Genomic DNA, 9643 nt, shown 5'->3' with positions numbered 1-9643 from the left:
TTTAGAATGATAGCCCTGAAATTGCAGGGGTTTGTCTGACCTGAACTCACTTTGGTGGCGTTCTTATGTCCAGATGTTCTTGCAGGGCTTCTTCTGGGGTGGGATTGTGTGTGTGTGTGTGTGTGTGTGTGTAAACTGCAGCTCCTCATTCCGACAACCTGGAATTGCAAGGAATTTGGAATTTAGCAATGCAAATCACAGGAATGGCCATGAATGCTCCATTAAAAGCTAGACGAAAATTAGCCATCCCGAACTTTGAGGAGCTGCCACAAAGAAGAGAGGGTCAAGCTATTCTCCAAGGCACCTGAGGGTAGAACAAGAAGCAATGGGTGGAAACTAATCAAGGAGAGAAGCAACTTAGAACTGAGGAGAAATTTCCTGACAGTTAGAACAATTAATCAGTGGAACAATTTGACTCCAGAAGTTGTGAATGCTCCAATACTGGAAGACTTTAAGAAGATGTTGGACAGCCATTTGTCTGAAGTGGTGTAGTTTTTAAGAAGGGATTGGACAACCATTTGTCTAAAATGATATATAGGGTTTCCAGCTTGAGCAGGGGGTTGGACTAGAAGACCTCCAAGGTCCCTTCCAACTCTCTTAATCTGTTATTCTGCTAACTTCACCCTGGGAGCCCCACCACGGACATTCACGATTAGCGCATTGCGGGACTCAGCACTGTAAACGAGGCTCTAAAAAGAGAATCAAGAGTTTCGCAGCACCATTTTGCCTTTCTTGCGTACAGCCGAACGGTGGGCGCCAGGTTGAGGAAGGATCCCTTCGGCCGCCTGCACCGTCCCACCCGCTCCTTGAACCGCGTTTTACTTAATCCCGAATCCCGTCGCGCCGCAGCGCCGCGTCAACTTTCAGCCCCGCCCTTCTCCTGGCAAAAGCCACCCACCTTCGGCGCTGCCCCTCACCCGCCACGCCTCGCTCTCCGAGAAGCAGCTGCCGCGATGCAAGTTTGGCCTGAGCGCTTGCCGTAGTTACATCCCGGGGACGCGCATGCGCAGGTTGGAGCCGTGCCTCTGAAAGTGAAGGCGTTAAGGACGGCCTTGTCTCTGTAGGGGTCAGAGAAGGAACTTCCTCCTGCTTTGGCGTCGGGCGTGAGTATTCGCGGCGGCCTCCTGCGCGGTTCTCCTTCCCTCCCCTTTGGGGGGACGCCGGGCTTAGCTCGACACTGAGACAGTCCAGAAAGAACAGTCTAGGGACAGCCCGGGGAAGGGGGGAGGCGGGAGTCCGTTGGGGTCTGGCGGTGCAGTTGGTGGGCGGGGGGGGGGAGGAGGAGGAGGCTGGGGGCGTCCGTCTATTTTGGGGTCCCCGCCAAATGCAGCAGAATCGCTCTGGGCGGGAGGTTGGACCGAAAGGATAAGATGATTTTTGCCTCGCGATTTGCTTTCCTCTCTTCCTCTTGCGGTCATTTGGACGTGAATTAGTGGCCCCAGGCGAATCCTGCAGATGGAAGATTATTTGTAGACTGTGATTAAGGAAGCTATGGGTTGTAGTGCGGGAAGCGGGGAAGAGACCATTTGCTGCATTTCGGATGAGGAGCGGAATGAAAACAATGTCAGCAGGTTGACACTGTACACGCGAGTCCTGGTCACGCTGGCAGTGAGCACTAGATTCCCAAAGTGGAAGATTGAAATGCCATCTGCAGATGTGGAAAGGAAGGATTCCTTGTGCAGCATCCATATTAAGAGTTTTGCAAAGCTTTAGAATCAGGCTTTTTAAAATGCAATCTATTAAACAATTGTCACTTTTTTTTAATAGAGTTGCATTTCTGCCATAGAAACGGCTTCCATCTGTTTCTGCTGCATGTATGCATATAGCGACATATATGCTGCTGCATGTATGCATATAGCAGAAAGGCAGAATAATTCTTTGGAAATTGTTTTATTTGTTAGAAATACATAATGTGTGGTATAACTTAGGGCTTTATAAAGGTTTTGATGCATGTATGCATATAGCTTCTGGAGCCTTGGACCTTGATTGTTTTAATTTGAAAAGTGACACTTTATGAACTTTGTCCTGACTATCACTGAAAATCTCTTTTCAAAACCTTTATAGAGTCCTAGGTTATACCACACATGTATTTCTAACAAATAAAACAATTTCCAAAGAATTAGTTCTCTACAAATGCTGCCTTTTTGTATAGGGAACACTTTGTGGTTGCAATTTTTGTTGTTCTTGTTCATATTGTGATCATAATAGCAAAGCCTTAATTTTCCTTTCTGTTTTAGGAGAAAGCTTCAATATGTCTTCCAATCTGTTGCCCAAGCCACGAATGAGAGATCTCCTGGGAAGATTTGCAAGAAAGAATTTTCTGATAGGAGTTACTTTAGTAACAGGAAGCTTTTTTCTCTTGGAGGTCAGGATTTTTTGTGTTAAAACTTCGTGTAAACCAGATTTTTTTTTATTCTTAAGAGCAATTCTTAATTATTTGGGCAAGTCTTGAAAAATTACAAATAACCCTTGTTTAATGACCATTTGCTCAGTGTCTGTTTGCAATTATGATGCTGAACAAATGATAGTTACAGCTAGCACTTGAAGCTATGGCTGTTGCAGTGCTCTCATGTCACATGATCAAAAGTTAGGTGCTTAGCAGGCTGGCCAAGCTTACAATTGTATGGTGTGTTTCAACTCCCCCCACTGTCTTCCTCCCCCATCTCTGCTCTTCTGCTCGCTTCTCCTGCTGCTTCCAGGGTGACCTTTGTTATGCTCCTCAGTCAGGTGTGTGAGTGTGTGGTATCAGTGCTGGGCTTGCCACCAGTCTTCTTGGCTGCCAGTCTCGCTCACCACACATTCCCCTATACAAAGTCATTCTGTTTTCCAGGGTTCCAAATATTTGGTAGAACTCACTGCTTCCTACTGGCTGCTAGCTATGGTAAAGGTATTGTAAAACAGCTACTTGTTCCAAGGGAGTGGGGCACCTCCCAGGAATCAAATGAGAACAAGGTGAACATAAAACCTGTTGTATCTCAGAGCTTGAGGATCAGGTCCTTGCCATGACCCTTCTGGAGGGTACCAAAACAGAGCTTTGATCTTCATGATTTAAGCCTTATTTCTACATTCTGAAGAAGAATGTCAGTTTCCCTCAGCCAGCAGCTCTTTCAGTCAGCCTTCAGAGATGAGAGGGAATCTTTTCGGCAAGTGGCAGCAGCCTGTAACCTTCCCTGCTGGCTTCCTCTTTGACTATCGGGGGAAACTGGCAGAGGAGATTGCAAATGGCAATAACATGATGACTGATTGCATGTGTAAACAGGGATCCAGGTGCCCAACATACATTTATGTGACTCCAGAAGTTGGGGATGGTGATGTTTGATGTCAGTTGGAAGTTATTTATGGGTAATATAAATCACTTCTGTGGTGGCGCAATGGTTAGAGTGCAGTACTGCAAGCTACTTCTGCTGACTGCCGGCTGCCAGAAGTTTAGCAGTTCGAGTCTCACTGGCTCAAGATTGACTCAGCCTTCCATCCTTCCGAGGTCAGTAAAATGAGCACCCAGATTGTTGGGGGCAAGATGCTGACTCTGTAAACTGCTTAGAGAAGCACTGTGAAGCGGTATATAAGTCTAAGGGCTATATAGCACCCTTTCTGAGGCCATGATAAGTATAAATGGTAAAAAGTCAACTAGCTGAACCAGAACTTCAATTTCTAAGCAGTGGTGTCACGTGTTTCCTTTAAAGACTGCTCCATTTAGCAAGGAGAATTCTGTTCCCAATTAGGGTCATTAAGCAAGTCCCAGGTAAATAGGTACAGGATTGTAGTGTTAACAGTGTACACCTTTTTCATCATTGCATCACTGTTTTCTCAACATTTTGTAAACAATTTACGCTGCCCACGAGTGTTTTCATAGACATTGCTCTTATTTTTTTACAAAAATGTTTTTGTTCAGTATTTAATCGAATTGCGTGTGTTAAAGTCTTATAATGGTAATTTTTTTCTCCTCAGCATTATTTCATTCAAGCAAAGCAAAATAAATACAGAGATTTCTATAAAACATTTGATTTTGCGAAAGACTTTGAGGACAAGAGAAAAGCAGGAGTGTTTCACAGCGTGAAGCCCTAATGACATCTGCTAATCATAAGTAAGCAATCGTTCAGCTTCTGCTTTAATAATTCAAGGGAATGTTTCTTTTAAGCTAGCTTGGATAGTGTAGCATAGGATTAAAGTGCTGATATCAAGCGAGAAACCCGAGTTTGAGTTCTCCCTTATTAGAAGCCAGCTGGGTGATCTCGGGCCACACATTTTTTCTCCACCCTGACCCAGGAAGTCAAAACGCTTTCCAGGAGAAGCCAATAGCAGACAACATAATTGCTTTGTGGGTTGGGTGGCATAAATAAGACTGATTAAAACACATTGTTAGCAAAGAAATGGCACAGACCTGGTACTGGTGCATATTGAAATACAGAATAAAAGTAATTCACTTAGAGCAAAGTAAAATAAAATAAAATAATTCATTTAGTTTTAACTGAAGTTACTCCTATGATTTTTTTCCATTGATGTACTTTCTTAATTCTAATATTCATGTGCTTTCTTGGAAAAAATGTAGCCGTTTCATTGCTGCTAATTTTTAGCAGTTTTCAAATCATGCTGTTAGAAGCTTTACTATTAAGCACAAAGTGGCTAATTATGTTTGCAGTGGCATTTCATCATATCATGAACTCGTTTTAGGGTTACAACTGTTAGAGCCTTTAGGCTTCATAAAACAAATATTTTATATACAACTTACATAAAGTAATGTTTTGCATATCTTTTTCAAAATGGGAGAATAAATTCCAGTTTCTTAACTTATTTTTTTGTTTTTCAGAGCATCCTTTTGGAGACAAAATAATCAAATATTATTGTGATCAATAACGATCACCTTCAATGTTGATCCTGCTGTATTGTGTTCATTAAATCAAATCTTTATCTTGGAATGTGTCTTGGCTTCTTTCAGTTGGTATCAAGAAAAGCTCACGGAAAGCACTGCAGTATTTCATCATCATCATCATAATAGTTGGAAAGGGACCTTGGATGTCTTCTAGCCCAACCCCCTGCTCCTTGGACAATGTGCCAGGCTGAAATGTCCCTAGTAGCAGACATTTTTTATGTTTTCTTTCTAAAATAAAACACTGAGAGGAGAGGGTGTGTCAAGTCTAAGGGACAACAGGAAAAATCTTGATACTATCCATGGATCTTTTTAGCTTCCTTTTAGCAGCAGTTGGAAGCAATTTTTCTCTCTCCTTTTATAGCTTCTGCTTCACAGAGAAGTGGGCAAAAAGGAGAAATGAAGACTGGACTGTTTTCAGTGACCATCTGAAGGTGAAGTGTATGGTATCCACATTTTACATTTACCTTTATAATTTTTTTTCAGAACATTTATTGAGTACCTTGCAGGTAGCACACTGTTGAGCAACAACCAGATTTTCTTTTCTTTTGTGATAATATAAAAGTAGTTATAAAAATTGCTGTTATTCACAAGAGTTCACTTTGCAATACGTGTTGTGGAAACGTGCCACATAGTTGTGGGCAGGCAGATGCAAATGGCTGCTTTTGGCTTTTAAGAGCCGTACTGCAATAGGATATCAGCTTATCTAAGTTAGCATTAGTTCTACCATTGTCCATCTAGAAATTTAGGAACACACAGGTTTATTGATGAGATTAATGGCACCTTGCCCCTTCTTGGATGTTTCAAAGTTAGTAAAATGATTTTGTACAATTAATTGGTCACTAGGTTCTTGATTCAAAATCTGTTATTCGATATTGATGGATTTTTTTCACCAAGTCTTTCATTTTTCAGTAGTTGTCTGCTGTTACTCTCCAATCTGCTAAAATTTTGGGTTGTTCTTAGCAATATGCTGTCTCTTTAAGAGATTTTGCTGGCCATAAGAGGGAAAGAAAAAACTAGCAAGCAAGTGAACTTGTGACCAAAAAGGCTATGTTTATAATGCATCCAGGTAATTCTGTCAGACATCCACCTGGCCCAGAACTGTTGCTTTCTGACAAAATTATTGAGCATGTTATGACATATCAGATGTCATAAAAAAATTTCCTGAGTTGAACATGGCTGCTTTAAGGCAGTTACATCTCTGAATCCTTACTGAATTTTAAAGAACATTTCAAGCGCATTAGAAGCTCTGCTATTGTTGAAGACATTGAGGAATCTGATAAGGATATACGGTATCTGAACTGGTGACCAAGTAGCACATGAGTTATCTAGCCCTTATGTAAACATTTGATTGAACTGGGAACTTCTGGCCCCAGTCTGCTCCCCCTGACCAGCAAGGCCCTCTAAGGACCATTTATGGTGGTGAACATTATATAATACGCAAAATAGTGTAGAATCTAATAATTATTTCATGCTTTCAGTGTTCAGACATCTACATTATTAGTTGCAATCCTTAGACTACTTTATAGTAAATATAACTTCATATATGTTAACTATAGTGGGAGGACTATAGATTGACAGTTGAGTTACCCAAGAATGCAATACGTTTACGATTGAAGCACAATTTGTGCCTATGGCATCACTAAAAGCATAGTGTTTTTAGTGATGCCATAGGGATTCCAGGAATCGCCATCCCATGCATACCCTGCTATGAACTGCATGGCATGGGATGGTCTCTAAAGATGCCCTTGCTTTTTGAGGTACTGCAGGTCAAGGACATTCTGTTTTGCTCCCAAGTCATAGTATACTCTCAGTGTATACTCAGCTTCCATTCTTCCTGCTTGGGTGACAAAAGATATTTTTCTTTAGCCAAGTGCTTGAATTAATTGCAATTGTTAACATTTTCAGATTGTAAATAATATTTTTTTAAATTGTTAGCTGCCCAAAATGTGTTCTGGGCAGGAAACTGGAATCTAATTCTTATAAATATTCAAATATTATGATTAACCATGCAACTAATTTTAATCTTAAAAGTCAGTTGCAGTATAGGTTGTGTTCAGAGATAACAAGGACAATAAATCTCAGGGAGATTTTTAAAAAAGTATCTTCGTATAGTATTTTCAGAACTGTAGCTAGGTCAGCACTTTAAATTTAATTGGATTTGTAAAGCAATTGCTATAATTCAGAAGAGCTTTAAACAAATTTGGTTGCTCTACTTTATAATCTATCCTGTTTGTGCTAGTTTATTATTTTGGCACTTTATAAATACATTTCTTTTGACTCAAATTGCTACAACAGTACTGTCAACAGACAAAGTCGCAATATAACTCTTTATTTCTCATGAAAGATTCAAATATAAAATACAATATTTTAAAGCAGTGTAAGTAAATGACTAACAAACAACTTAATAAACATTTAACAAAGGGTGTATCTAGTTTGTACTTAGGATAAACCCAGTTTTCAAAGGCTGAATATTTTAAAAATGGAACACATAGGTTATGAGACAAAATCAAAAGAGCTTTCAAAATCTCTGCCTAGAAATGTACTGGAAACAGCGACAATTGGCTAAAACAGTTTAAATTCAGTACCTAGCTTCCACATAGTTTTGTAGTGCAGATTGGCCTTGTACAGATTAATGTTGAGTTCTTGCCTTAAAAAGCTGAGCAGGGTATTAGAGTGGGGAGGAAAAGAGAAAAAGAAATGTTTAGGACCCAAAGTGTTAAATTAAAATAAATAGCTAAGAGCCCAGAGCAAACACATCTTTTGAAACTATAGCCTGCTGATCACAGTTCAATCTATTTAAATCGAATAGTTATTTTATGCCGGTGATTCTTCTACAATTTGAAGTTGAAAACAGATGTTGAAAAATCTATGGAAAAGATACATTTAAAAACATCCACTATTAACATACTAGAGGTCTCTGAAAAATTAGATTTACACAGGAAATGAGAAATCTGATAACTGATCCAGTAACACAGCTGTATGGTCTAAAATGGTTTGGCCATACATCCATGAATTTTACTTTTCCTGGGTTGATGGTTTAGTGTAGTTTTCTATGTCACAAGTATATACTTTAAAAAAAAAGAATGTGCCATTTAACCTTCTGGTGCAAGTGTAATTACTGAATATTACAGCAATAATGAAACCAGGCACTAGTTTTATGGTTTACTGGGTCCTTTCCAGTGGATATATGGGTTTAACTTCGGATGACAGTGGGTAATAGGGCTATATGAGAGCTGATACTCTGGCTACTAACTTGTTCAGTTAAAAATTCAAATGCACATCTCATAGTATTAAATAGCATTTTCAGTGATACACTGAATCTCTTTATTTTATAGAAAACTGTGAGACAAATATGAGTTCAAGTTATGTCTACTTTTTAAACATGGCTATATAGGCTTCAAGTTAATCATGTATTTAGATGAGCTTTCCCTATGCTGGCACCTACCCAGAATTGCTGCAATTACAACTGCATGACTTGGAATTATGAAACCCAAATTGTGTTTGCTGTGGTGCTCTAGTATGGATATGCTGATCAAAATGAAAATTTGTTAATATAACCAATGTAGCAATTGTTATGTTGCTTGGATGTAACTTAATGGAACATACTTTGAGTAATGCATCTTGGATCAGCCGATGATTTAAATTATCTTCTCATTTTTGGTATCCTTGGCTAAACAAAAGTTATAAAGCTTTATATAATGCAAGTTACTGGTCCCTCATTAATAGTCCAGGAGAACTCTTGCATAATGATACATTGTTAAAGAATTGCAATAGCACATACATTCAACAATCTTCAGAAAACATTGCTATCTTTTATGGTAGGCAAATATCTCATAAATTAGTGTTGTCACCAACTAGTTCTTCAAACTAAATAAAGGCACTAATTATATTAAGGACTGAAATTTGTCAAAATCTCAATGAAAATTAACAGAATGGTCTGGAACCCTAGGTTATCACAATTCACTTAGCACACCCAAGTACTTCCAAACTGAATAGAAAGAATAATTTTGCTATAGTTTGGGCCAGTTGCAGTACAAATTTCAGCCCTGAGCAAGTCTTTAAAGCTAAGTTCTAAACCTTGCTTATATTAATTGGCACCTCTTTAGAAAATGAAGAGAAAGACAAGAACATTATAATGTCCTTTCTGTGCATTCTGTCAATCTTTTCATATTATACTTCCAATTAAAAAGAAAATAAAGATTTTCACTGTCATCTTACAAGGTTGCCAATTTGTTTACTGACAGCTTATTTTACAACATATATACAATATTTTGTCTCATAAAGCAGACTACAGAATTCATCTCAAACGTACTGAGTGCAAAATAGACTCTTCTTTTTAATGTGCGTGTTCAATATCCCAGCACACTTAAGTTTAAACTCATCTGTTTTCATGTGATGTGAAATGTAAAAGTTCTTATTAGGCAACTGCATAGATAGTACTTTAAATCTGGAAACATTTCAGCAGAGGGTTTTCAGTTAAATCCTCTACTCAAAGCTTTATTTTTTACCATTGTAAATTTGCTGATGAACACATGAGCAAAAATGGGATTAACCAGGTATTGATAAGTCTTTACTGTTGCTGGAACTGGTTCTGTAGCTATGAGAGGTGCTGTGTTTTGTATAGACACAGGGACAGTAACCAAGTGGTAGGATGCTTTTGTAATGTAGTCAACAAGTCTGTTGTACTGCTGTTCGGACAGTCTCTCTCGGTTTCCATCTGCCTGAAATCAGAGAACACAGATTTATGGAAATGGGCAGTGTATTGCTAATAAA

General features: G+C 39.1%; 2 protein-coding genes across 3 annotated transcripts in view; one reads left to right on the top strand and one right to left on the bottom strand.

The window, feature by feature from the left end:
• The first annotated feature begins 976 nt into the window (after positions 1-976).
• Positions 977-4916, top strand: LOC116512326 (cytochrome c oxidase subunit 6C). The gene is made up of 4 exons (XM_032222767.1): positions 977-1103; positions 2238-2365; positions 3949-4084; positions 4808-4916. The coding sequence occupies exons 2-3, from the start codon at positions 2252-2254 to the stop codon at positions 4063-4065; spliced, it is 231 nt and encodes a 76-aa protein (XP_032078658.1). The 5' UTR covers positions 977-1103; positions 2238-2251; the 3' UTR covers positions 4066-4084; positions 4808-4916.
• A 185-nt stretch (positions 4917-5101) lies between these two features.
• The window catches only part of VPS13B (vacuolar protein sorting 13 homolog B), a 331777-nt gene continuing 327235 nt past the window's right edge, over positions 5102-9643 (bottom strand). For both annotated transcript variants that reach the window (XM_032222762.1, XM_032222761.1), the window contains exon 62: positions 5102-9591. In XM_032222762.1, the coding sequence (XP_032078653.1) occupies positions 9343-9591 (249 nt within the window). In that variant the 3' untranslated portion in view covers positions 5102-9342. The remainder of the gene's footprint in view (positions 9592-9643) is intronic.

This window comes from Thamnophis elegans, chromosome 8 (assembly GCF_009769535.1).
Source record: "Thamnophis elegans isolate rThaEle1 chromosome 8, rThaEle1.pri, whole genome shotgun sequence".
NCBI classification, from domain to species: domain Eukaryota; kingdom Metazoa; phylum Chordata; class Lepidosauria; order Squamata; family Colubridae; genus Thamnophis; species Thamnophis elegans.
The sequence above is the reverse complement of the archived record's forward strand: the minus strand, read 5'-3'. Positions and strand labels throughout refer to the sequence as shown.

What these genes read in the sequence shown, in the direction of transcription:
- LOC116512326 (XM_032222767.1), top strand. Translation starts at nt 2,252, where the DNA reads ATGTCTTCCAATCTGTTGCCCAAGCCACGAATGAGAGATCTCCTGGGA. An exon ending in GAAGCTTTTTTCTCTTGGAG is followed by an intron (nt 2,366 to 3,948) that starts GTCAGGATTTTT and finishes TTTTCTCCTCAG; the next exon opens with CATTATTTCATTCAAGCAAA.